This window comes from Ochotona princeps, chromosome X, assembly GCF_030435755.1.
Source record: "Ochotona princeps isolate mOchPri1 chromosome X, mOchPri1.hap1, whole genome shotgun sequence".
NCBI lineage: Eukaryota > Metazoa > Chordata > Mammalia > Lagomorpha > Ochotonidae > Ochotona > Ochotona princeps.
In genome coordinates, this window is record NC_080865.1 from 32676815 (window position 1) to 32704789 (window position 27975).

Consider the following 27975-nt stretch of genomic DNA (forward strand, 5'->3'; position numbering starts at 1 on the left):
GAGCTTCCTGGCGATCTCTCATGTGGGTACAGTGGTCCAAACACTCAAATCATCCTCTGCTGCTTTCCCAGGCATATTAGCAGGGAGCTGAATTGGAAACAGAGTAGCTGGGATGCAAACTGGTGCCTGTATGTGATGCCAGCGTTGCAGGAGGTGCCTTTATTCACAACACCACAACGCTGGTCCCTCCTGGCAGTTTTGATTTGCATTGCATTATGATGAATGATTTGGAGCACCTTTGCATTTGAATATCTTCTTTGGAGAAGTACCTAGACAATCTTTTGTCCATTTGAAAAATTAGATTGCCTTCTTGGTGCAGGGTCCTGTGACTTATTAATATTCTGGCTCTTAAGCTGTGATCAGATATATAATTTGCAAATATTTTCTCCCTTTCCATGGATTGTCTTTTCACTTTCTTAATAGTGTCCTTTGAAGAAAGGAAAGTGTTTAATTTCTATGGAGTTCAATTTACCTACTCTTCATTTGTTGCTTACAGTTTTGGTGGTATAACCGAGTAAACATTGCCTAAATCAACATCATGACCTTTTACACTTATATTTTCCTCTGAGAGTTTGTTCACTTTAAGTTTCACCTTAGGCCTTTGAACCATTTTAGTGGAATTTTTCTCAATGGTGTGAAGTAAGGTTCAGCCTTAATTCGTTTCCATGCAACTATCCAGCTGCCCTAGCTTCAATTGTTAAAAATTCAATTCCTTCTCCCAGTGAATGGTCTTGGTATCCTCAATGAAAAATCATTTGACTACAAGTGTGTATTGTTGTTTCTGACACACAGAAAAAGTTTTTAAAACTCCTCAGTTACTTTCTCTGAGGTCTTGCCTGGGACCATTCTGAGCAGAGTTCAGGTCATTTGTGCCCATACTTGGGAGCTAATTTGGGTGGAGTGCCATGGACTTCATTTAGGGAACCAAGGCTGAGAAGCAGGTTCCAGAAAATGGGGAATGGGACGTGTAGTGATGCACTGGACAGTTTGGTTTGGAATTAGTAAGGCCTGGGTTGCCATGCTAATTTTAGCTGAGGTGATGTGGCTTTAGGTGTCACTTAACTTCTAGAAGCTTTAGTTACTGAGCACTGGATATGAAGGCAATCTTAATCTCACAGGATTGGTGTTGCATTAAGAGACGAAGGTTGTGAAAGCCTTTGTGTGGATCCTGGGACACGCTAAATAGTTCGTGCCAAGCAAATTTATAGCTGATACTTGATCTTATCACTCCCTCTCTTCTGATGTAAGACGGTTACGTGGGTTCAGGAGATGTGGGCTACTCAGTGGGTACCCATGCCAGCTCCAGTGGATCTGCCTCCTGCTTCCTACACTGTGAAGCAGCTATGGTTCCAGGCCCAGGATGGAGGGAGAATAAGGTGGAGGAAAATACATCTCTGGAAGACCACAAGAGATATTCTTAGCTCTGAGGAAAGCCTGGTAGTGAATCACACAGTAATTAAGAAGTCATTGTCTTGTCGTATAAAATCAGAACTTTATTTTTACAGTATAGCCAGACTAGTACTCTGTCATAACTGAGGGAGTCTTGGGTGCAGGATCAGGAAACCATGTTATGGGTGCTTGGTTTATCTTGTGGCAGCCCCCAGATAAGAAGGAAACAAACCATCTTTCCTCTTAGCAAAGCTTCCAAGTCTCAACCTCGACTCTGGTGGGAACACCAAGGTTCGGGGGACAGGAGAGCAATGGCTTTCATCACTGACACCTGATGGTTGACTGCTGTGAGTCCAAGTACTCCCCAGACTGCTTAAAATAAGCCGGGGTGATAGAGCAGCTTCCTCTGTTAACTAAACTTCCCCAATCCTCCTCTGTCCCTTTGATTCTGTTCCCCATACTTGCCCTGGGCACTTGGGAAGGGGCTGTAGTCGCCCTGCCTCTATTCATTGGGTAGTGTCTGGCTTGGTTGGGCTCCTCTCCCATCGTTAAACTCCTCTCATTTCTCTAAATTCTTCTTTCCCTACGGTTCTACTTGGGTTCCCCTAAGACTTTGGGAATTTGCTAACAGGGACCTCAGCTGCAGTTAAATGATTGTCAGCTCCTGGGTTTCAGGGAAGCCATATTCAACTTTGTGTTGGTCAAACAGCTTGTGCAGAGCACTGATGTAGAGCGTGTGGTACTTGTCTACTGTCTCCTTGTTGGGTCTGTTAATCCTGGGGATAGGCAGGGGTTCACCAACTATGGAAAAAGACAAGAGGCAAACATCAAGTTTCAGTATATGACTTTAACCAATTCCAACTATCCATTTCCCCTGGAGGCCACATACTGACATTCAGTGTTCTGGGTTTCCTCCCCTTTCTTCATTGTTTTTAAACACCTTCTTGTTTCAGTCCCACTCTGGCACGCATTTTTGGATCCTATACATGCTCAAGAGAATGCCCACAAACTCAGGAGAGTGATGAAGGGATGTAGGTGAATAATGATGCTCTTGTGGCAGCTGTAGGAGTTTTTCCCATCCATGAATGGCCACAGCTATTTATTTAGTTTCCTATCACATCCTGATGTCAGCCACACTCTCTAAGATTCCCATGACCCATCCCAGCTGTGACCTGGTTGTGTGAGGGCCTTGGGGTGGGGAGGGGCTAAGATCATGAACAGATATGGTCTGGGGATACTGGAAAGCTCACCAACAGTGGTAACAGGCCGATTGAAAGGAAGAAAGCCCCAGGATCCACGGGTGAGGCCTCGACCATGGAAAGTACAGAAATTTATTCCCAGGATTCTTTTGCCTATGTTCTGGAAGTGTTTTTGGAAGAACCTTATCCACGTGCCCTCAGGGAAGGTCGTCTGATTGTGAAGTTCATTCTCACCGAAGGTATAGGAAGGGACAAGATAGGCCCTGTGGAGAGAGGGGCAGGAGGGGCTGTGAGCTCCCCAAGAAAGCAGATCCATCTACAGTGTACTACCCGCGCCACACTTATCCCCACTGAACCAACACCATCATAGGTCTCAAACTCCAGCATCCAAACATCTGCAGCCTAATGACCCATCTACGTGCCCCATCCTCCCAACTGAACTTTCTGAGGGCACCTGTTGTGCTTTGTCCTGAGATGAGAAGAAAGGAATTTTATGAGTGCTAACCACCTTTACTATATGCAACCATGGAGTGACCCACTCTGCTAAGCCTCCTAGCTGGCTGCATCATTCCTGACTTGGAAATGCTGCCTAAGCTCCTCATTTTGCACCACATGGCTGAGCAGGGCTTTTATGTACTACCCCTTCCTACCTGGCCTGCTTCCCCTCCCCTCACTCTTCTCTCCCTGTCTGCTTAGCCATTTGGAGTGTTTCAAGTTTCTCTTTGTGTCTTCATACCCTCCACTCCCTGTACCTGAAGTGCCTTCCTTTTGTCTTTACGTAGCCAACTCAGTTGTATCCTTTAACACGCTGATGTTAAAGTTCTGACATCATCCCCTTGAGGAAACTGCCTTTGATCTTCTCTGGTGTCCCCACTGTGGATTAGGTGCCCCTCATTCAGGGCTCACCTTTGTCCCTTGTGAACACTACCTCAACCCTGTGTGACAGCATTCCCTCCCCTGACTCCCTCAGTGCACAGCTTGGATTCATCATCGAATCTCTAGGGCCTGGCATAGCGCCTGCCATGTTGTAGGTCCTCATTGGATGCCTGGCCTCTTTCTCCCTTTTGGTCTGGCAGGCAACACCTCCTAATACTTCAAATCATAACTCAGATGCACCCACCTAAGAAACTTGTGCTCTAGGTCAGTGTCTTTACAGAAATTGGTGCTTCAGTAGTACTTTGTACATATATCTGTACAACACTTTATTCATTCAACAAGTATCTATTACGTTCTAAGTATCTGCATTATTTCAGGTCCAAGAAACATAATGTTTTAAACGAACAAAATTGTCCTCAAATCTGGCATTGTGATACATCAGGCTAAGCAGCCACCTGTGACATCTATGGCATCCCATATTGGAGCCAGGTCTAGGTCAGGCCAAGATCAGCAACCAGAAACTTCATCCAAGTCTCCCTACATGGGTGGCAGGGCACCAAGCACCTGGAGCATCCTTTGCTGCCTTCTCAGGTGCATCACTAGGGAGCTGGATCAGAAGTACTTGAACCAGTGCTCTGATATGTGTTGCTGATACCATAAGTGTTATTTTAACCCGCTGAGCCACAATGCCAGCCCCTATATTTTGTAAGTGCATATGCAATATATGTATTCTACATGGGACCTAAAATCCACAAGGACCAGATCTTATTTATGTTCATAACTTCAATGCCTACCTCTGTGCTTGAGATACAACGGGGATTCAATAAACTTTGAGTAAATGCACTCTGTTATTCGAATCAAGGTGTATGGTTCTTGCAGTTCTCACAGCATCCAGACCAGTGCCTTCCTCTCTGGGCAGATTCTCAGCAGTTTGATACAGAGGGAAATCCCACTGCCTCAGCCTATTAGGCTAATGGGTAGAACATAAAAGGTCTTTTGTTGTCCTTCTTCAACTTCAAATGAGAAAAGTATCCATGGCAATAAGTGTGCAGGCTTAGACACGGCTAAGGCACAGTGTGAAGGGTTAGAGAGAAGCAATCAGAGTGAAGGGGGCCCCTCAACCTATGACACACAGACAACAGAGCTCCAGAACCTAGGGACACTCACCCAGTCTTCAGTGCCAATTTCACAAAACCTTTCCGCTCTTTGAGGAAGATGATGGGGGTTCTGGGTTGGCTCAAGAGGGCTTCTGTAGCTCCACCCACCACAATAATCACGGCATTACCTGAGCCTTTTTGGGTCAGCAGGTAATTCAAGGCTGACTTGCTTACTGGGCACAAACCTGTAAAACCAAAAAGTTAAGTGGCAGCAGAAACTTGACCACTGAGCATGAGATGAAAGGTTCCCCTCGGCTCTTCCTGCTTGAGAAAACTCTTTTGTTTCTTGACTTTTGCTGTTTCTATCCTCTCATTGTCTTCCATATACTGGATTAGCCCCTGCCCAAAGTTGGTTCTTAGGATCAGCTGCTTGCACTGGGGATTTAGGAATTCAAATTATTCTAAGGAGATGGAGATGATGCCGTACTGGAGCTGCTCTGCTTACTTCCACAACCCACCTTACTAACTTCTAGATCAATAGTATTGAAGGCCATACCTTCCCTCTCTACAATTGACCAATTGTCTTTTACCCAGCCCAGGCTGACAGCATTGGAGGCCCTCCAGAATCTTCCCTCCAGGACTCATCAGGGCTAACTGATCAGCCCACTTCCTCCTCAGAGCAAGCTGCCAAGCAGGAGCCATTGGTTGGAATTTCTGCTGAGAAAGCCAACAAAGGAGTCTACCCAAGCTGAATTGAAATGTAGATGAATGATCGTATATAGATGACAACTTGATGTTCAACAGTAGTCACAGTGTTTTTCATCACCTCTCTTTCCCATCTTTGCCCTGTACTCACATTCTCTTTTCTATAGGGATGGCAGAAATTGCTTCCAGGCTCTAGCCGTTGAAAGAGAACTGTGCTCCAGAGCCATGGTAACCTCAGAGACGCTAACATAAACATCCTGCGGTACCCCAGTGGTTCCACTCGCCCCCGACCCCAGACAAATGTATCTTACATTTGTGTTGAGCTTCAGTTGTTTTTATTTGTTCTGCAGAAGGATGAATGCATATCTAAAGGGGAGGACATTTGTCACAGTACCATGACTGAGAACTTGGCAGGGAAAAGTTATCTTGGATTCTGATGTATGCATATCTTTTATCCCTTGGCATCCAATGCAAAAATGCAAGCTTTTCCTAAGGAGTGGGGAACGTGGGCTAGGAATGTACTAGCTAGTATGAGAGATGTTAAAATGTCTTTGGTGGGCTTAGTGCAATGGTTCAATTGGTTAATCCTCCCCTGTAAGCATCAGGGTCCCATATGGGCACTGGTTCATGTCCTGGCTGGTCTACTTCTCATCCAGTTCCATGCTTGTGGCCTGGGAAAACAGCAGAGGATGGCTTTTAAAAAAAGATTTATTTATGTGTTGTTGGAAAGGCAGATTCACAAGAGAGACAGAAAGATCTTCTGTCTACTTGTTCACCCTTCCCCCAAGCACCCTCAGTGGCCAGAGCTGAACAAATCTGAAGCCAGGAGCTTCTCCTGGGCCTCCCATGTGGGTGCAGGATCCTAAGCCTTTGGGCCATCCTTCACTGCTTTCCCAGGCCACATGCAGGGAGCTGAAAGGGAATTGGAGCAGCAAGGACAAGAACTGGCACCCATATGGGATCCCGGTGCATGCAAGGTGAGGATTCAGCCACTGAGTAATTGCACCAAATCCTAAAAATAAATAAGCCTTTAAAAAAGTAATAAAATGTCTTTGACACCCTAGGATAGAAGTTGCTGTACAATTAACTTGCCAAAAGAAGCCAACTGATATTCCAGCAAGGATTCTGGTGAAGTTCATCTGAGCTGCCCCATTCATCTCTGATTCTCCCTGCATTTGTGTTTAATACTTGTTCTTCATCCTCTGTGGATCCTGAACTCCAGCCTTCTGGTTACCCCTCAGAAACGAATTCTGGCAAGCCATGCATTTTGCATACTCCCAGCCAAGGAACTTGGACAGAATCTGATGCTTGGCCACCCTACTTGTTACTGGTTGAGTGTATTCCAGACTCATTTTCTGCCAAATCCTCTTCTAGCATGGGCCAGGCACTGTCAGAGCTTTTTAGGGTTGGAGCCCTGAGGTAGGCTAGGAGAATGGAATGATTTTGTATACTCACCCATTGACATCACATAATCTCGCACAATAGGGATCCAGAAAATCCCTTCCAATGTTGCTAGAGAGGGATTGATGGATGGGAACATCTTAGCAAAGCCAGTGGCCTCAGTGGCAAAGTTGATGAAGGCACCATAAGAGACAATCCCATGGGGGTGGTTGGCAATGATGTAGTTGTGTCTGGGAGAAAGGTCATGAGTCTTCACAAGCTGTTAGAGGGAGATTGAGTGAGAATATTGGCAAACAAGAAGGAAGAGAAGTCATGGAGACTGAGTATCCTATTGGCAGCCCCAAATCCCAGTTCAATTGGGTTTCATCACTACCATCAGATTGGCAAGAAGTCATGCTATTAGGGAGGTTGACATACGTTTGCTACTGTAGGAATGGCCGCTATTCACCTGTCTCCCCTGCTGCCCATCCTGCTGTGTATTATTCCTCAGCACTTTGACCTTTACTGCTGCCCACCAAAGCCTTTGAAAACAAGGAGCTGAGAAAGGAGTGAGAGTCTGGATAACAGGGTCTGAGGGCACCCAGAGAAGGGCAGTCACCTTTACAGGGAAGTAATTTCGAAAGTACTTCCAGAGGGTCCAGTTCCGTACCCAAGCTGAACGCCTACCACCTGTGGGTAGAGAAAGGAAGGAAAGAGCAGGTGGGACATTTAGTTCCTCTAGGTCTCCCAGAGGTGGAGAGTGTTACCTGCTATTCTCACGTCACTGGAGGGACCTCCCCACACCTATAAGCAGTAGGGACTTTCATCAGGTCCAGCCTAAAAACGCTACCTCCTTGGGAGCCAACGAGTGCTAGGGTGCTAGGGAAATAAACCTGAAGCCGAGAGCACTTAGCTGAAACCTCACCCTCTTAATTGTTCCTGCGCAGCCTGGCAGAGACCAGTGTTCCTGTTACGTTTTGCTCTTTCCTCTCTGCTCCACCCCTCCCCTCTTGGCTCCTCCTCCTCCCTTTCCTCCTCCTTTCCCTCTTTCTCTCTTTTTTTCCTCTCTCTCCACCTTTTTCTTCCTATGAGACTATCCTCATCTGACCATGCTGCTCCATCTCTTACCTTGACTGTGGGTGTTCCAATCATAGATGAGCCAGGCCAGTGAGAACACAGCCACGGACCAGAACTTAGAGAACATCAGGAAGTAGGGGATGAACAGAATGGGAATAGCCCCTGAGGAGACAAAGGGATAATTGATGCCTTCAGTTCCTTCTGTGCTTTAGCACAGCTCTCATCACCCCTGCCTCAGGCCTACACTTGCCCTCTTACTCTCACTTCGACCTAGCTCTGCTAGATTCCAGGCTGACCTCTGAGTCCTTGGATGTGGGTTCCCTGAGAGACTGAGATCTTAATGGAGGGAACAGCACAACCCTGAGGTTTTCAGAGCAGACCCTCAGCCATGGTCAAAGGATGGCCAAAGGTTGGGAAATTGTTTCTAAAAGCTTGCCCCTCTGTTATCAGGCTGTTAAATCTGTGCGTTCCCACAAAGAGGGGTTCCCTGCAGTGCGCAGGCTGTTTGATGATGGGAAGAAAACACAGGTTAGAAGCTGATTTCCTGTGTTCTCCTTTGTTCCATTCGAAATGTCACAGTATTTCACCTTTTTTCAGAAGGCAGCAGAGACATATCAAGCTGTGAAATGCAAACGTGATAGATTTTAACAGCAGTGGGAACTGAATTTCATTTAAAAAAAAATCTGCATTCATGTGGATGATGGGCTGAATACACATATTGTGAAGAAGAGAGAATCTAGCCAAGGGCAGGACTTCTTTGACCAGGTATCACATCATAGTAGATGAACGTTACAGAGAAAAGGGAAGAAACTCAATAGTTTACCTGTTAGCAGGTTTGTTTGGACATATGAAAAACAGCAGAAGAAAAGAATGAATGAGCACTGCCAGTGCAGACTCTGGAAGGAAGCACATGACGGCTCAAGTGTTTGGGTCCTTGCCACCAAGGCAGGAAACCTGGGTTGAGTTTCTGATTCTCAGCCTTGCTCAGCTCATTTCTAGCCAATGTGGGCATTTCAGGAGTGAATCAACGAGTTGGAGCGCACTCTCTGTCTCTGCTCCCCGCTACCCCCACCCAAAGTAATTTAAGTATCTCCATGTTAGGAAGCAGAAGAAACCTTAGCTTTGGCTGACTTTCTGGCCAAAAAGAACTGGCCCAAGGTGGGGAGGTGCAGTGGGGGTTAGCACAATGGCTCAACTGGCAAACCCTCTGTCTGCAATACCAGCATCCCTTATGGGTGCCAGTTCATATCCTGGCTGCTCCACTTCCCAAATAACTCCAATGAATGATTGTAACAGTCCGAGCCGAGACAATCAGAAGCTAGGAACCTGAAGCTTCGTCAGGGTCTCCCACAAGGCTATAGGATCCCTCAGCTGTCTTCCCAGGCCACAAGTAAGGAGTTGGATGGAAAGTGGGACAGCCAGGACACAATTTGATGACATATGGGATGCCAGTGTTTGCAAGTGAAGGAATAGCAGAGTGAGCCGTTGTTCTGGGTCCTATAATTATTTTAATATTTAATATTATGTCTTTTTGTATTTTTCAGCATGAGGATTGCTGTTTTTTTAATGGTTTCAATTTATTAAGCATCTCATTTCAGTAAGACCTGTTGGGTCTCCCGGGTAATGAAATTTTATCTGGGATTGAAGTCAAGTAGGGATGGAGCCATGTCAAATAGCTGTTGTGGAGTCCTTAGTGGAATTTAGAATTGGTGAGCCTGTTAAAGGGACTTGAGAGGGTAGGAGTCCCATCTGATCCCTGGGCAGACTGGACTACTTCCAAAATCTTGGTTTATAGGGCTGGTATGGGGTTGAAATTGGGGCACAGAGAGTTAAACCTCCATCTACACTGCTGGCATCCTATATGGGTTCCACTTTGAGTCTTAGTTGCTCCACTTCCCTGCTGATGTGCCTGAGAAAGCAGCAGAAAATGGCCAAAGTACTTGGGCCTCTGCTGCCCGTTGCGGAAACTTGGATGGAGTTCTCAGCTTCTGGTTTTGGCTTGGTAGCCCTGATCTTTGTCACCCCTAAAAGATAGGGCTGGTGGAAAGAGAGGGATTCATTTTTAGGGTCTGTAGCTGGGTCTATAGAAGGCATGCCTGTTCCTAGGTATGCAGGCATGTGTAGCTCCCTCTGGATTCTTAGATAATTTTCTGCTGGATCATTGAGTGGGCCCCTGAGTAAGCAAGGTAAATCTTGTCATGTGGCTCAAAGAAGCTGGAACTGATCATAGAACGGCCTCAAGATCTGCAGCCAAGACACATCTGCAGGCCTGCCCCAAGGTACATGGACAGGTGTGTCTCCTGCTTAGTTTCTACCCAGAATAGAAATGACCCTGGACCATAGTTGAATGGGGCTGTAGTCAAGTTACAGAGATGTTTTAGAATCTGTTGCAGGATCAAGGTTTGCAAGCCTACCTCCCTGGGGCCATGGATGAGTTAAGCTCAACTTATCTGATGAGCACAACTTATCTGATGGTTTTAGCTGAGAGGAGTTCACTTCTAGGGCTAAGGTCAGCAAGCCTGACACTTGAGGTATGAATGGTTATGATGGCTCTTCCCAGATTCCTTAGTTTGGTGGGAGACTCAAAACCAGATGGGGTTCTAGCTGAATCCATAGGGGGAGAATGCTATTTCCTGATCTGTGACAGCCCCACAGTTCCAGTGAGCCTGCCAGTTCTCTTAAAAACAAACTGTCTCAGTCTTGGCACACCAAGAATGGACAACATCCTACTTGGGTCCCAATGCTCCAAGAAAAGTACATTTTTTCCCCTCATAGATGGCTACCAAATTCTTGTCGCTGCGGGGACAAGTGGAGGACTTCCTATTCTGCTGTCGTCTTCTTCTTCTTATTATTATTATTATTTCCTATATATTAAGATATTTACTTTTATTGGAAAGGCAGATTTGCAGAGAGAAGGAGAGACAGAGAAAAGCATTTTCCCTCTGCTTCTTCACTCCCCAAGTAGCCACAACGGCCAGAGGTAAGCCGATCCAAAGCCAGGAACCAGGAGCTCCTTCTGAGCCTCCCACGCAGGTACAATGTCCCAAGGCTTTGGGCCATCCTCTACCGCTTTTCCAGGCCACAAGCAGGGAGCTTGAAGGAAAGTGGTGCAACCTGGACATAAACCGGAGCCCATATGGGATACTGGCACATGTAAGGCAAGGACTTTAGCCACTAGGCTTCTGTGCCAGCCCCTTGTTGGTATTATTTTAAGCTAATTTTTAAATATGATGTAAAGCTTTGTTACATATGCATATCTAGTTGTTCTAATAATGTTATTGAAAAGAATTGTCTTTCTTCACTGAATTGATTTCGTGTATTTGTCAAAAATCAATGGCCGGGGCCCGGCGGCGTGGCCTAGTGGCTAAAGTCCTCGCCTTGAAAGCCCCGGGATCCCATATGGGCGCCGGTTCTAATCCCGGCAGCTCCACTTCCCATCCAGCTCCCTGCTTGTGGCCTGGGAAAGCAGTTGAGGACGGCCCAATGCATTGGGACACTGCACCCGCGTGGGAGACCCGGAAGAGGTTCCAGGTTCCCAGCTTTGGATCGGCGCACCGGCCCGTTGCGGCTCACTTGGGGAGTGAATCATCAGACGGAAGATCTTCCTCTCTGTCTCTCCTTCTCTGTGTATATCTGGCTATAATAAAATGAATAAATCTTTAAAAAAAATCAATGGCCATATTTGTGTGAGTCTGTTTCTTTATTTTGTCTACCCTTTTATTAATATAACACTATTTTGATTATAGCAGTCTTTATTAAGTACTAAAATCAGATATTGTGATCTTACCAACTATATTCTTTGTCAAAATTATTTCAGTTACTGTGGAGCTTTTGTTTTTCTATATATTTTTAATTGGTTTATTTAAGTCATCAGGAGTTTTTGAAATTGAACTTTTTTGTTTTGAAAAAGAGCAGAAAGTTTGCAGGAATATTTTAATAGAATCTCATATAACCTTCACCTAGATCTATTAATTGTTCACATTTTCCATTTGATTGTCTCTAAATATAAAAATATCTGTACATATATGTTTGTACTTTGGAGTACATTGCAGTAAGTGTAATCATTTAGTCATAAACACCTTAGTGTGTAGTTTCATAAATAAAAATATTCTCTTGCATTAAAACAACTACAGGGCTACTATCAAATTTAATAATAAAAATTTACTAATAAAATTACAATAAAAATTGAATAATAAAAGTTTTATTTTTATTGGAAAGATAGATTTACAGAGACAACGATCTTTCTTTTGTTGCTTCACTCCTCAAGTGCCACAGCAGCCGAAGTTGAGCCAATTGGAAGTAGGGAACCAGGAGCTTCTTCTTGATCTCCCACATGAGTGCAGGGTCCCAAGGCTTTGGGCATCGTTTACTACTCTCCCAGGTCACAAGCAGAGAGTTGGATGGGAAGTGGAGCAGCCAGGACACAAACTGGAGCTGATATGAAATCCTGGCATGTGCAAGGCAAGGATTTAGCCACTGAACCACTGCACCACCGCACTGAGCCCATCAAATTTAAAAATGCCCTGCTGGGAGTTTTATTTGAATTGAATTACATTTATGGTTCTATTTGGGGAGAACTGACATCTTTACTATATTGGGTTTTCTAATCTGTGAGTACAATATATCTGATTATTTAGATAGTTTATTTCATTCATTAGCACTTTGTTTGTCCTTCAGTATCTTTGGTGAATTGGTTCCAGGACTTCCTGTAGACACCCAAATCCGTTCCTTGTGAAAAATGAAGTAGTATTTGTATGTAGTGTTTGTAGTATTTAACCAATGCACATCTTCCTGTGTCTCTTAAAAAATCTCTAGATATCTTATAATATCTGATAGAATGAAAATGCTTCATAAATAGTTGTTATATTGTACTGTTGAGGGAACAGTGACAAGAAGGAAAACATCTGTGTGTTAAAACAGGTACAGATGATGGCCCAAGTACTTGGGCCCTGTACCTATGTGGGAGACTTGGAGGAAGCTCCAGGCTCTGGGCTCCAGGCTCCAGGCTTCAGCCTAGCCCACTCCTGAGTGTTGTGACCATTGGAAAGTGAACCAGTGGGCGAAAGATTCCCTTTCCTCCTCTGTCTCTAACTTTGCCTTTCAAATAAATAAATAAATAAAGTAAACTGACACTCATTAAAGTTCTTATCAAAGAGCTTTTGCAACTAGCAGGCAGAAGAAAAAGTGTTTCAGTGCTCACAGTGCTTAAAATGTTAATTCTTCCCATTTTGCATTGTGCTCAGCCACCCCTCTCAACCCACAATTTTGTTCTCAATAGTTAGTGTCCTCCAAATATTAAATATCTAATGTCACAGAATTCAGAGACAGAAAACATCTTTTAAGGTATGCTTTTTCCTAACACATTTTAAACCACTGAGAATCATTCAGTTTTTCTTAAATCAGGAATATGGTTGGGGGAAAAAGCACTTTATACTTAAATCCTAAAGTAACTAAGAAAATATCTATTGGTTAGTGTTCTTTTTAAATGTGTAAATCATGTAAACATGGCTAAGTTTAAGGATCTAGGTGAGTAAATGGCACAAAAACTGGGATTTAAAACTGGTTGTTCAGACAGAAACCATCTTTTTTTAAAAAATGCACAGCTCATTAGCAGTATGTGCTACACTGAGATCATGTGTTTTCTTCTAATGAAAATGACGAAACAAACTGCTTTCTCTGGAGAATGTAGTGAGATGATTGGGTGGTGGGAGGAATAAGGCACAGAATTCTCAACATAGCTGTACCATAGGGAAAGTAAAAATCTCCATAGAAACTCTTTTAAAGGGCTACAGTTCTACAGAATGTTGTTTAGTGAAGCAGCAAAGCCACCTAAACAGAGAATGAGATGCAGCTGAGACGTGATTGAACTCGGGGAATGTTTTGGCTATTCAAGTTGGTCAAATCTGTGGTTGCATTGCCTGTGCAAAATGGCTGGGTTGTGGTGAATTTGGTTAAGCCGCTGCTTGCAATGTTGCATCCCTTTTTGGAGGTCTGGTTCAATTTCTGGTTGCTCTGCCTCAGATCCAGCTCCCTTGCTAATGCGCTTAGGAAAGCAATGGAAGATGACCCAAGCATTTGGGGCCCTGCCAGCATGTGGGAAACCCAAATAGAGTTTTAGACTCCTGGCCTTGGCCTGGCCCAACCTTGGCCATTGTGGCCATTTGTGGAGTGAACCTGCAAATATAAGATCTCTCTTTCTCTGTGTCACTCTGCCTTTCAAATAAGTAAAATTAATCTTTAGCAACAAGAAAAACAACGAAAGAACCTATGGAAACGGAGGACCCTCTGCATAGTTTATATTTGTTTATATTGATCTTTCAAAAGTATTTATTTTTTTACACTTAAAAATATTTTGTTTTATGGTATGGTTCTATAGGCTCTAGGGTTGCCCGTGCCCTTCCCCAGGTCCCTCCCTTCGCCCCCCTTGATTTCTGAATGTCCTTCATGAACACTCACAAGTCCATTATGCTGTTATTGAAGTGTTCCCCGACAATGTAGGCATGGACATTGTCAGAGAGTCCATCATCTTACTGTTAGGATGTTTTTAATTCTTTCACTGGGAGTCCATCTTTGATCCATATGCATAGAAACATACAGCACTTTGTCTGCATATCTGAACATATCAGTCCTGCTACACTTTCATTATATATCCCCTAACTTACAAAACCAGTGAGCACAATCAACAACAGGATAAAAATAATAAATTGTCATCAACATGAAGTTAACAAACATGCTACAAAAATTAAAATGCATCACAAGAGTGGTGCAAACAGGAGTCAAAAACCTTCTTGTAGAAATACATGCTAGTTACAAGAATCTGGTTGGGGAACACCTCAGACAAAGTTTCTTTGGGGATCTCCCCAATTGAACTGCCAGACTCAGAACCCTAACCATGAAAAGACAGGACAGAACAAGTCAATCAACCACCTCAGCTATATGTTGGCAGTGAAAAACTGAGCAAATGGAGATTCTATGATGGACTATGTCAATCAGTGGATTCTTCAACAACCTCATCGTGCTTGGAGTGGCGAGATTGGCAGCAACTCATAACTATCAAAACCACTTGAGCAAGACCCTCCGAGCATGCCCCACATCAGGGACCTGGGAAGGGTGGGAGACTGGGTGAGGCTTCTCCCTTAATATCCTCCTTTACCTCAGATACATGAAAGAAACAATATGGGAATAATAGTCTTACCCACTTTCCTGTAGCCCTTGAACCTTTTAAACCCTAATTAGCTATGTAAAGATTGTCAAAAACACAATAAAAAATGGAAAAAGTAGGAAAAAAAAGAAATACATGCTAGTGTGTGACCCTTGTGGCGCTGAAGGAATTACAGTTAAAAACTAGACCTTCATTACTCATGATATGTAGCAGAACAGTGTTGAAATGGACATTTACAATCTCAGGCGTTTACAAGCAGTCTATCTCGTGTGGATGATCAATTAACAAATCACAAGAACTTATTGGGAATGATACAAATAAGTAGGAAGTGCCAAAAAAATAAGATTTATAGCAAAAACAATTAATTTCACACTACAAAACTGCAAATTGAAACAAGAAAGAGCCATTCCATAAGAAGATGAGCAAAACAATTCCTAGTCATATTAGCATTGAGATTTTTCATGGAAGTTATATTAGTGCAAACGTGGTATCTGATGTTTTGGGATTGGCTCCTTTCCCTTAGTATAACTGTCCCCAATTTGGCCCACTTGGTTGCAAATGATTGTATTTGTTTCTTTTTAATAGCTGAGTAGTACTCCATAGAATAGATGAACCACAGTTTCTTTATCCAGTCCTCTGCCAGTGGGCATCTAAGTTGTTTCCAAGTTTTTGCAATTGTTGATTGTGCTGCAACAAATACAGGGGTGCACTTTGCTTTCTTATGTATCAGGTCTTTTGGATATATTCCCAGGAGTACAATTGCTGGGTCATATGGTAGATGAATTTCCAGTTGCCTGAGTAGCATTGTCCTTTAAAATACTCTTTTTAATTGTTTTCTGCTAGTGTATACAAACATGATGAGGTTCTTGTTTGTCTCTTTTTTTAATGTGTGATCTGTATCCTGTGACTAGGTAATCTCATTTGTTAGTTCTTGGAGAGTTTGGGTTTTTAAAAAATGCATTCATTGGAATTTTCCATGTTAACTCTTGTGTAATCATCAAGTAAAGCCAATTTTAATTCTCATTTTCTTATCTATATGCCTTTATCTCTTTTCTGTCTTGTTTTGTTTTTGCCTTATTGCATTTGCTAGGATTTGCAGCACCGCTGGATATGATGCATGAATGTAGACATCGTTGCTGTGTCTATAAAGGTTTGGATCATAGTTTGGGTATCACCCGTATTCTTCTGTTAATGAATTAAGAGTGAAAGTTAATGTAATTATGATGCCAGCCCTAAAAATGATTGGATTGAACTCTGGCTGTTTGGGGGGAGCTCCTCGATTGAATCATGATGGTATTTATAAGGAAAGACCACTTAAGGGTGGAAGACAACTGTGCTCACTGGCCATGTGATCCTGTCTCTGCATGTGTTCTATCATCCACTGTCCTCATCAAATGCCAGACAAATGGGGTCACCTGATCTTGGACACTGAACCTCCAACACCATGAGTCAAAATAAGCCTTCTTTCTTCACTAAGTAACTTGCAGATATTTTCATTATAGCAACAAAAAGCTAACAAATACAGTTCCCAATGTTTGAGAGAAAGCATTTGTTTTTTTCACCATTATTGTGGTGTTAGCTTAGGTATTTTTGTAGATGTTCTTAATAAAGTTGAGTCAGTACCCTCTCTCCCTAGCTGGATGGAAGCTTGTTTTTTTTTTTGAACTGATTGCATATTGAAGTTTGTCAAATGCTTTTTTCTTTATCAATTCATAGAATCATGTGTTTTTTTCTTCCTTAGTTGGTTGATATGGTAGTCTGCTTTCACTGATTTTTCAAATGTTTGCACATGCTTTCCTGGGTGAATTTCACTTGATACATAATCCTTTGTAAGATTTGCAGGTACATCCAAAAGTTCACGGAGAAGTGGAATTAACATATAAACTTACTTTGTTGGGAAATTTTTCAGAATCCATGCATATAGCTGATCTTCAAAAAGTTCATGCAAATATGTATTATGAAAAAACTCTGCAAGGATTTCAAAATTTTTGCACCAAAATAAATGTATCTTTTAGTACTTATTCCCATCGACTTTTTGAAGTTTGCTCGTATTGCCAATTCACTTGAGGACTTCTGCATTTACATTCATGGGGGATATTGCGGTTTTCTTTTGTATTTTCTCTGTCTTACCTGAGCTTTGTATTAGAATCTGGCCTCTCATTGAATTGGGAGAGGTCCTTTCTTCTTCAGTTTTCTGGAAGAGATTGTGTAGAATTGGTGCTATTTCTTTCGAAACCATTTGGATCTATAGATGGCATTTAAAAAAATAGGATTTATATCCATCCATTTCATCTTGGATGAGTTTTATTTGCTTATGGTTTAGGGGTAAATTCTCCAAATATGATCATTAGCCTAACTTAAAGATGGTACCAATATGAATGATTCTCTCTTTAAACCATCTGTGATTCCACTTATTCTATCACTTTTCCCACATAGTAATAGCTAAATGTATTGCACACACATCATATAAACTGCTTCATGTGGGATATAAACACAATGATCATTCTCATCTGGTGAATGAAGAACTGAGGTTAGGGGCAGTTATACAAGTCCAAGTTCACACAGCTAGCTGGTGGAGAAGGGTGGATTTGCAAACCCAGATTGTCTTACTCCAGAATCTTTAGCCACTAAGCTCTAATCAGTGTTTCTCTTTAGCCAGTAACCATTTCCTATCAATACTCCCAAGCTTGCTATTCCCCACTTCCAAATTACCACTGGGTCCTAGCTCCAGTATCTTCTAAAGAGGCTTTCTGCTTTCTCTTGAGCCATGGCACAGCCTGTGAACTAACTGCAAGTTTACCTCCCACTTTATAGCATGTAACCGAGAATGTGGATTAATTTGCCAAAGACACAGATCTGTGGCTTCTTAAAAAAAAATCTAAATAGGCTGTGAGAGTAATCATAATTCCTACGGTTTCCCATAGCCCTTACGGTCAAGTTCATACTCCTACTCCTGGTTTAGAAGGCACGGGTGACTCAGCTCCTGGCCACCAACCTTGGGCTCTGTGTTTCATGCTACTGCTCCTTTTTCTGGTGCTTCAGTTAATTCTCTCTGGCTTCAGGACTCCCCCCCCCCCACACTGTACCCTTAAAGACTCCTATTTTATCCCTTTGCTTGGCTAGTTCCTATTCCTGGATCTTTCAGGATCCAGGGTGTCAAACGTTCAGTGTTTAAGGCCATTTTTGACTTCTGTTTCTTTGTAAAACAAAACAAAATAAAACAAACAAACAAACAACAACAAAAAAAGCAAAACAAGAAAAACTCTCCCTTCATTTGGGCCCCTAGCCCAATTGTTACTGCTGTCTCCCAGGCGTTCTGCCCTCTGGCCTGGACTGCAGCCAATTACTTGCTCCTCAGTTGTTGGTCTCTTCCCCTTCAGGCTGTTTCCTATACCAGACAGTAGCCAGAACATCTTTGAAGAAAGTAGTAAAGATTTCTACTGTCAAAACAAAAGATTGTAATCAAAGACATGAATAGATTAATTGCCATGATTATTTCAGATTGCAAGTTCTCTCTATGGGAAGATCAGCTCTGTATGTAAACAAGAGAGTTCTCAGAACAACGACAACAACAACAAAAATCTGGAAACTGACACAGTGTTCAAGGCACTAACTGAATGAATATACGCACGTAGAGGAGAAAAACGGAGGCGATTTCTGCATCCCTTTCTCAGAAAGATACGTGTTGCATAATGGTGAAAATGCTTTTGTGTAGAAAAAAATTGAATTCCTTCATCCCTCCCCCAAATATCTGAAGCTCCTACCCATACATCTTTTTCAAGCACAATCATGTAACATTGTTTGCCTCCTCTGGAACCTTCAATATTTTCTCATGGTTGACAGAATAAAAGTTTGGAAAACATTAGTCTGATATTCAAAGTACCCCCCAAACTAGAGTCAAATATCTTTATAACTTCATCATTGTCACCCCTCATGCCATAGCCCATTGCTTCTTCAGTGTGCTTCATTTATTGTTGCAGGGGCAGAGATGACCTGAGGAGTGTGTATGCAACTATTGCAGTCTTCAGTGAATAAAATGAAGTCGTGATTATGAGAGAAAATTTCTTGTTAAAAGGTATCCGTTTGGAGTGGTGCTGTGGCACAGTAAGCTAAGCCATCCTCTATAATGCTGGCACCTTGTATGTTCAAATCTTGGATGCTCAGCACCCCATGTAGCTACTGCTAATGTGCCTAGAAAAACAGCAGATGTCCTAAGTGCTTGGGTCCCTGCCACCCACCTTGGAGACCCAACAAAGTTCTTGGCTCCTAGCTTTGGCCTGATACAGTCCCAGCCATTGCATCCACTTGGGGAATGAAGCAGTAGTTAGAGTTACAACAAGCGGGGGAGAGACACTCACACTCACACTCACACTCACACACACACACACATACAGAGAAAGAGAGAGAGAGAGAGAGAGAGAGATATCTTTCATCTGAGGATTCACTTCCCACATGGCCACAAACAGCCATCCCCAGGCCAGGCTGGAGCCAGGGGCCAGGAGCTTCACATTGCAGAGACCCAGGGACTCAGACTATCCTCTATTGCTTTTCCCAGATGCATTAACAGAGAGCTGAATGGGAAGTGGAGCAGCTGGGACATGAACCAGCACCCATATAGGATGTTTTCATCACAAGTGGTGGATTTACCTTCTATGCTGCAATGTCACCTCCAATAAATAAATCTTTTTAAAAACTCCTTTCAACTTTCACGGGTTCCGCTCAAAGGATACCTCATTGATAGTATCTTTGCGGGTCCCCCACCATCACATCCCTTCCAACACATTCCCCATGCTTCTACGACCAGCCTTTCACACAGTGGCAAGCATGAGAAGATGGCTCTTGGTAGGTATTTGTTTAGATTGAGTGCAGGAAGATGCTCGATCCCCAAATTCACCAAGTGGCAGGTGAGAGTTGGTAAGTAGAGAATCCACCAATGCCTCAGTTCCGGAGAGAGGCCTTGTGTCACAGGATGTTCATGCGTGTGTGGTGATGGGTAAGCAGCCATTTCCAGTGGTAAGGTGAAAAACCTGTCACTTCTAACACATGGAAGCATTATGTTTCATGGCATTGACTGAGGTCTGAGTGCAAGCAACACCTGCCAAACCTAGCCAGCTGGCTCAGTGCCCCTTCAGAAATCCCCGAGCATGGCTCATCTGGCAAAGAGGAATTTTGTACTGGATCTAAATGAACTATATGCGAAAGAAATTTGTAGGAGTGAGAAAGAAAGAATTCAACAAACATTGACTGATGCAGCCTGATATGAAGCTATAGGGGTAGATTTGGAGCCTGGAAGGAAGCAGATGAAAAATGGTACAAATGGAAATACAGAAATCGCTGCAAGGATAGGCCTCAACGCTGTGTATTGAGTACTCAGTACAAAACAGCCCTCTATTCGGCACTTCATGTATTTTATCTCAATTAGTCCTCTCATAGCAGGATTGACTCTGACACGGAAATTCTTCTATCATAGCCAATTCACAGATGAAGAAACTGAGACTTAGAGAGGACACTCCCCTTCAAGGTCTTTTTTTTTTCTTTTCCCGGGGGAAAAAGTGGGTAGAGTTTGCTGAGACTATTTTATATGCCAAGAGTTATTTGAAGGACTTTGTGTGTGCTAACTTGTAATACACATACTGAATGAAGTATCTGTCTGCTAGGAACTCTTGGTTTCTTGCGGAAGTTAAGACTTAAGGCTGAATTTTGAAAGAATGGTAGGCTCTTGCCAGATGGCAGGGCGGAGGAAGGGCCATCCACGCACAAAGAAGAACTTGAACAAAGACCTGGTGATAGCAGAGTCCAAGGTCTGGCTATATCACCATACCCTCAAAATACAATGTGCATGAGGAAGCCACACAGGAAAAAGAGAAAGCTAGGAATGGAGCTGGGGAGATTGGGCCAGGTGTTGGGGGAAATGAGGAGCCGGTAAGCTCTATTAAGCAGATGTGTAGTGGGATCAGATCTGTGTGTCAGGAAGATAATTTGGTATAACTGTGGGAGCAGAAAGGACTGTAGGCAGAAAGATCAGTGAAGAGTTTCAGTAATTCAGCCAAGAGGCACTAGGAACCTGAAACAGGCTACTGTTTCTCAAGCAGATTTAAAATACATGGCATGGAGGTAAAAGTTTCAAGTTATTACAGCCAACTGGGTGTAGGGCTCATGGGGCTGTTGTGGTGAGAAACACCTTGATGGACCCTGTACTTTGTCACCTAGAATCTGATTATTATTTAGTCCCTTAGGAGGTGCCATGAACTTGGCATCTAGGGGGCCTGTCTCGGAAGTGGTGGTCGCTTATCTGTTGACCAAGTAGCCAGTTGATTGTGTTATGGTGCTACAGTCTGAGGGTATCCAACAAGGGCATTGTGTTTACAATGTAATGTCTAATGCATTGGTGTTGACAGGTGGGACCTGATGAGGTTAGAAGGGCTTCTGATAAAAATGAGTTCAGCTCTTTCTTGGCCTTCTATTTGGTTGTTTTCTGTTGTCCTTCTTTCCCCCACCAGGGGATGGCATGGCTAGGAAACCTTTCCCAGAAGCTTGTATCTTGATAGTGGACTTTTCAAGCATCACAGCTGGGAAGCCAACAACCTTGCATTGCTTCCACATTCCCACTCCCATGGTATTATGTTAGAGCAAGAAAAAATGGACTAAGATAAGTGGGAGTGGGTAGACTCCCAGTAATGCAATTTCTATAATAGAAAGAAAATGAACATCTGTTGAGGGTTTTTATTTTTTCTAATCATCTCATTCATCTTCAGAACATTGCCGAGAGGGAGGTTAGGCTCTGTTTCTGCTGTGGTAGAGGCAGGTGGCTTACTTGCTCAAGGTCACGTAGAAAAATAATACTTGTACAGGATCTCAAAACAAGTAGTTGGCAGAATATATCTCTCCCTCCCCCCCCAAGACTGTGTCCTGTGTTTTTGTAGTATCAGAAGTTAGAAAAAGAGGGCAGGCCCCCCACACAAAGTAGAGGTAGCTAAGAGAAAGAGTGAGAGATAGAGATAGAGATAGAGATAGAGATAGAGAGAGATAACAAAGGGTAACCATGAAGGTTTCTGAGGAAGCAGAAACCTGAAATCTGTAAGGATCATTAGTGCAGTGACAGACCTGGGCTAGTGAGAAGTATAACCACGTGCAACACAGACATTGTTGGGGAGTTCATTGGGTAGAATAGGCAGAAGATGGAAGGGTAGCTGTTCAGCCTTCTCACACGGAGCGCTCTAGACTTTCACAGGTAGGTAGGTGGTCTCACGTCTGCTGGAAAGCGTTGCAGAGAAGCTGGCTTGAGTAATATCTCAAACGAGGCGTTGCCCGTGGGTAGACCAGAGCTCTCCTGGCACCTTCCCAATGGAGGGAATGATCAGAGCAGAGGTGAGGGTGTGGGAATGATAGGGCGCCTGTTTCTTCTGTGATTAGATAGCCTGAAACACAACCTTCCTGGAGGGGATGAGCTGGTAAGGGATTGGTGCCAGCGAATGGAGGAGGGACTTGAACACTCAAGCAAACACATTTGTACAGCCCCAAGTAGGCCATGGGAAACCACTGACTATACCGGGCAGGAGAGAGATATAATCAAAGACACTTTTGAAAGACTCTTCTGGAAGTGGAGAGCGGACAAGAAAAGAGGACATTGCGACAGTTTGGGGAGATAGTGGCACAGTGCAGAAGAGATAGGTGCAGAGCCAGCCTTGGAAGGCAAGCTCGCCCACGCAAGGGCTTTTTAGTGCCACTGCCAGATGGGGAGGTTCAGGGATAACAGGCTGTTGCAGAACATTTGCAGTAAATGGAATGAAGTTGATTTGGGTACAAAAATATTTTGGAATTTGTGAAACTGAATGTCTTCACAAAGTTCATGGAAATGCACATTGCAAGGAAACTGTGTGGATTTAAAGTTTATTTAACTGAAGTAAATATATATTTTTTTAGATGTATGTGTTCATATGAAGGAGTTATGGGCAGGGGCAGGGAAAGACAAAGAGAGAACTTTCCTCTGCAGATTCAGTTCCCTGATGGCCATAGTGGCTGGGATTGGCCCAGGCTGAAGCCAGGAGCTTCATCTGGGTTTTCCACATGGGTGTCAAGAGCCCAAGTACCTGTGCCATCTTCTGCTGCTTTTCCTGGAAGCTGTAGCAGAAGTACAGCAGCTGGGACACAAATCAGCACCCATACAGGATGCTAGCATTGCAAGCAGTGGCTTTACATGTCAACACCAGCCCCAATAAACATATCTTTAAAAAAAGAATTTAAAAGGCACAGCAGCAGTGAGGGCATGGGTCGTAGGGATGTATCTTCCATCCTTTTGTCTACTCCTCAAATACTCAAAACAGCCAAAGCTGGGCCAGGCTGAAGCCAGAAGCCTGGAACTTCATCGGGTCTTCCACGTGGGTGGCAGGTGCCCAAGCACGTGGCTCTTCCTCTGCTGTCTTCTCAGGCATATTAGCAAGCAGCTGGATTGGATATGGAGCGGCTGGGACTCAAACTGGCACACTGATATGGGATGCTGGCATTGCAGAAGGAAGCTTAACATACTTCACCACAACATTGGCCATTAAACTGACCTTTTCATTCTACTTTTCCACAAACTTTGTGAAGCCTGCTCATGTTTGTATTTAATAGCACTCATAAATCATCTTCTGATTCCTGTCTTTTTGCTTCTTCCCTCCTTCTTTTCCTGCTTTTTTCTTCCAATTTTCCCTATTTCCTTTAAGAAATGCAATAAAGGAGGTTTTTCAAAACAGAAAAAAAAGTGAAGAGAAAGAGGGAGGGGAAGTGGGAAGGAAGGAAGGAAGGAAGGAAAGAAGGAAGGAAAGACTTCTCTTTATGGAGCATTTCCTGTGGACTAGGCCAAGTGGCTGGGGACACTGAGGCCTAGGGGCAGTCTAGTCCTTTTTTGAAGTCACCCAGCTAATTGCTACCCAGAGCTCATATCTTGCATTGTGGCACAGTGGTTTAGGTTGCAATCTGTGACACTGCCATTCCATATCAGAACACTGGTTGCAGTCCGCGCTGTTCAACTTCCATCCCAGCTCCCTGCTAATGCGCCTTGGAAAGCAGTGGAGGATGGATCAAGTGCTTGCGCATCCATGAAACTGCTGGTTCCTAGTTATGTGGCCATTTGGGGAAGATTTCTCTCTCTCCCTCTCCTTCTCTTATTCTCTCTGTTTCTCACTCTTTGTCATTCTGTTTTTCAAATTTAGATCTTAAAACTGAGATATCTCATGTCCCTTTCTCTGTGCTGCACTGGTTCCCTTTCCCTGCCTCCTCTAACCCCCTCAGCTAGCATCCCACTAGCATCTTAATGCTACAACAACCCCTCTAGCATCCTAATAACACTTCATCATAGACCTTTTACTTACCACAATCTGTCTTACATCAGAATGACTTGTGTATTTGTCCACTACTGTTACATAAAATGTGCATAGCAGTTGAATGAATGAGTTACCTCTGTTACTAGATAGTAAGCAGCCTGTGATAAACTCCTTATCATAGTCCCAGTAAAGGCAGTCCAAGGTTTTCTATCTAGTCTTTGCTCTGTAACTGATTGAATCTGAACATTTTAAGTGCCTCCATGGGCATCACATCCAGCACTTGTGTTGTCATTTGTAGCATGAGCACTAAAAGAACAGAAGCAGGATGTACGACCTCTGAACTAGTAGAGGAAGACAAATAGGATAATAACTAATCAGTCTAAAAGAAATCAAGATAAATAGCCTACAGGCACAAGATGCTCAGCATTACTAATAAGGAAGATCCAAATGAAAACCACTCTGAGCTGTCACCTCCCACCCGTTAGGATAGCTATTGTGGGATAAACAGAAAAAGAGAAGTCAGTATTGGCACAGAAAGCTCACATGAGTGGCGGTAAAATCAGAAGCCCAACGCACTGTTCTGGGGAATGTAAAATGGTGCAGCCACTGTGGATAACAGCATGTCACTTCCTCAAACCATCAAGAAACACAATGACCTTGTGATGTGCCAAGTCCACAGCTGGGCATACCATGGTTCTCCCAAAAGTCTGTGGAGAAAAGCTTATTTGGGTGCCAAAGTTTTTTGAAATCCATAATCTATGGAGGAAGGTCTTTGAAAGTGCCTGGAAAGTGTGTAACATGAATAACAACCTTTTGGGCATCAAAATAAATCGATCTTTTCATCCATTTCCCATGAGCTTTTTGAGATAATGTTCGGTTTCCAAAAGAGTTGAAATCAGGGTTGCAGAGAGGTCTGTGTGACCGACCACCTGTGCACATAGCAGCATCATTCACCGTGCCAAGAGGTAGAAGCCCATCAACAGACAAATGGATTAGCAATACAGAGTGTGTCCCATAAGGTCATATGAAGGACAAATTCAGGTCTAGGCTACCACAAGGATGAAGCCCAAGAACATGCTGAGTCAAATCAGCCAGTCACGAAGACACAAATGATGCATGGCTCTGTTAGGCAAGGGACCTAGAACTGGCAAGTCCACAGAGACAGAGGTTCACCTGGTGACTGGCAGGGGCTGGGAGAAAAGTGAATTAGAGAGGTGCAAAGTTCCAGTATGGGAAAACGAGAGATTCTGGAGATGGATGGCAGTGATGGCTTCACAGAAGAAAGAATGTGCCCTTGAAGTGTACACTTAACGGATAAAAGGATGAATTTCATGTTCTGTGTCTTTTGCCACAATAAGACTTTTTCTTTTCAATGAAAACAAAAGAAAGTATTCACATTTGTTATTTGTGTTGACCCTGCAGACACATTAGTGCAGGGGCCTCTTGCAATTCAGGCTTTCAGCTCTTCCAGGAAGACTTAAGCTGGTGAGGTTAAAGGGCAGGAGGCACTCCTAGGATGTGACCACCTCACCTTCTAGAGCCTTTACACATCCAGTTCTCAGATACACCATCTGCCTTGTTGCAGTCTTTGAGAGAGCAAAATGGACAGAGAAAACATAAACAATGATTTTTTGGGGGGAAGAAAAATGAGGACAATTTGAAGCAAAAAGCAGTCCCAGAAGAGCCAGAATTGTTTGGGCATTAGTGTTCCAATACCATACCAAGAACTTCTGGGCTGGAGGGCACCGCCAGAGGGCCACACTGACTCCCACACACTTGCTCTCTGTGCCTGCTCCCTCTGGGACCCAGACTTGAAGTAGCTGGCTGCCTCCAAATTGCCAAGTCTCCCAGAACATCCCTGTCCCTCCTCCTCCAACTACCCTAGCTGAACCATCTCAAAGGAGCTTTTTTCCAGGAAGTAAAATTAGGTACCAAGGCAGACAAAAAAAATTATAATAAACAGAATAAATAAATTTACTCCTTTTTCCCCCACCATCACTTTTTCCCCACAAAATATTGCATTCTCTTAACTTTTTTGCTTACAAAAATTCAACAGACATAACAGTTGTGTCTATTTACAGGGTACTATGTGATGAGTCTTATATATATATGCACTGTGTAATGAGCAATCAGAGTAAACATATATATTCTTTCAAGTATTTAACATTTCTTTATACTGAAGGCATCCCAAATCCTATCTTCTAGGTGTTTTTAACACAGAAATACGTAAGATATTAACACTGTCTATAGTCCCCCAACTGGACAATAGAACTCTCTTATCTAGCTATAATTTAGCACCCATCAGTCAGTCTTTCTCCAGTCTTCCCCTCACATCCTTTCTTTGACACAGCTGAAGTCCAGTCGCCGATGGACTTAGCATGATTCGGTGTTCGAAGGCTCAGTAGATCAGCATCTTGGCAGAGGGCGGGAGTGGGGTGGTGCACGGCATCCTTTGGCAGTCTGTAGAAGCCTGAGAACTCTGTCTCATTTCCCTTTCATTGAATAACATTTCTACATGCAAAACATAAAATGCCCAAACTTCCAAAGGAAACCCATTATGTTAAAAATACAGCCATCCGACTATTGCCTAAAATATGGTATCTATTCCTGACAAAGTTATAGGAGTTGCTACTGCTTCCGTGGTTTACAGCACACACTCATCATTGAATGGACTGCCACATTTCAGCTGGATATTAGCACAAAATAAGGAGGTCATTTTTCTATTTGAGTTCAAAATTTCTTGCCTTCCCGACTCCTCCTCTTCTCCAGCTCTCTCCTGGAATTCTGGACATATAAGGGCCCTAGTTAACCTCTGTTCTGCTGGGTCCTACCTGGCTCATCTGTCAGAATGACTCGAGTTCCCCTCATCCAGTTTCCAAGCTTGCCCTTGTGGCTGACCACCCAGAAAGTCCCGGTTCCCCATAGGCAATACCTTGGAGTTGTCAGTGCATTTGCCCAGTGCTGACAGCTGCCCTGCCCTGTGCCCACTGAACAACACTGGGCCTTTGATTACAACTCTAATGAGTCATGCAGGCAGCTCCCAGATTTTCCAGAATTCTCTGAGCCTGATCTTAAAGTTGAAAATCCCTTTATGCCTGCTTAGCAACACCAACACTGCTCTGACCCCAAAAAAGACTCAATCAGCTATCTCCTAGGGGACAGCCCCTGAGCAGGCAGAGACAGTCTTTAAATCACAACAGTCACGGCCTCACTCTGGGCCCATTCATTCCAGGGAGTGGGGGCCAACCAGATGACCTCACTGGAACCTCCTTGCTGGAGGATGTTTGGTCTCTGGTAATATTCCCATGTGTGTTCCAACCCTCAGCATTCACTCACCTAAAATGATGTAACCCGGGATCCACTGCAAAACAGAGAGGGTTTGGAGGCACTCCTGGAGATCTAGTCGGGAGAAGAAGGTCATGATCATGGTGTCGTTTTTTTTTGTGATCAGAAGCCCAACCAGAAGCTGAAAGTCACTTAAGCTGAGTAGATTGGAAATGCTTTGCTATAATCTCTTATCCCTGATTCTGTCTAGCTGCTAGGGTTTTGTCAGGTTTCACCAAACCTTTCTTCCACTTTCCCCTGCTCACTGCTCCGCCCCAACTTCCTACACCCACATCACCTTGCAGATCAGATGAGCTGATCTCCCCATTAAGTATCATTTCTCCATGTGTCCCCAGTTGCAATGAAGCAGAAATAGTTTGAGGTTTACTCTAGTTGTTTTCCTACATGAATACTTAGACTTTTTTTTTAAGATTTATTGGATGGACCCTGCACAAGGGCTC

At 43.6% G+C, this 27975-nt stretch overlaps 1 protein-coding gene across 1 annotated transcript; it reads right to left on the minus strand.

Moving 5' to 3' along the window:
* Positions 1–1737: 1737 nt before the first annotated feature.
* Positions 1738–27611, minus strand: DGAT2L6 (diacylglycerol O-acyltransferase 2 like 6). Its single transcript, XM_004595220.2, has 7 exons — positions 27527–27611; positions 7775–7885; positions 7266–7336; positions 6722–6926; positions 4632–4806; positions 2640–2851; positions 1738–2190 (listed from the first exon to the last, which is right to left on the minus strand). The coding sequence occupies exons 1-7, from the start codon at positions 27609–27611 to the stop codon at positions 2036–2038; spliced, it is 1014 nt and encodes a 337-aa protein (XP_004595277.1). The 3' UTR covers positions 1738–2035.
* Between the last annotated feature and the right edge of the window lie 364 nt (positions 27612–27975).

Excerpts from the sequence above, each read along its gene's own strand:
- DGAT2L6 (XM_004595220.2), bottom strand. The coding sequence starts at position 27,611 with ATGACCTTCTTCTCCCGACTAGATCTCCAGGAGTGCCTCCAAACCCTC. Across the intron at positions 7,886-27,526 it reads CCCGGGTTACATCATTTTAG|GGGCTATTCCCATTCTGTTC; the intron begins GTGAGTGAATGC and ends TTGTCTCCTCAG. Across the intron at positions 7,337-7,774 it reads TTGGAACACCCACAGTCAAG|GTGGTAGGCGTTCAGCTTGG; the intron begins GTAAGAGATGGA and ends CTCTACCCACAG.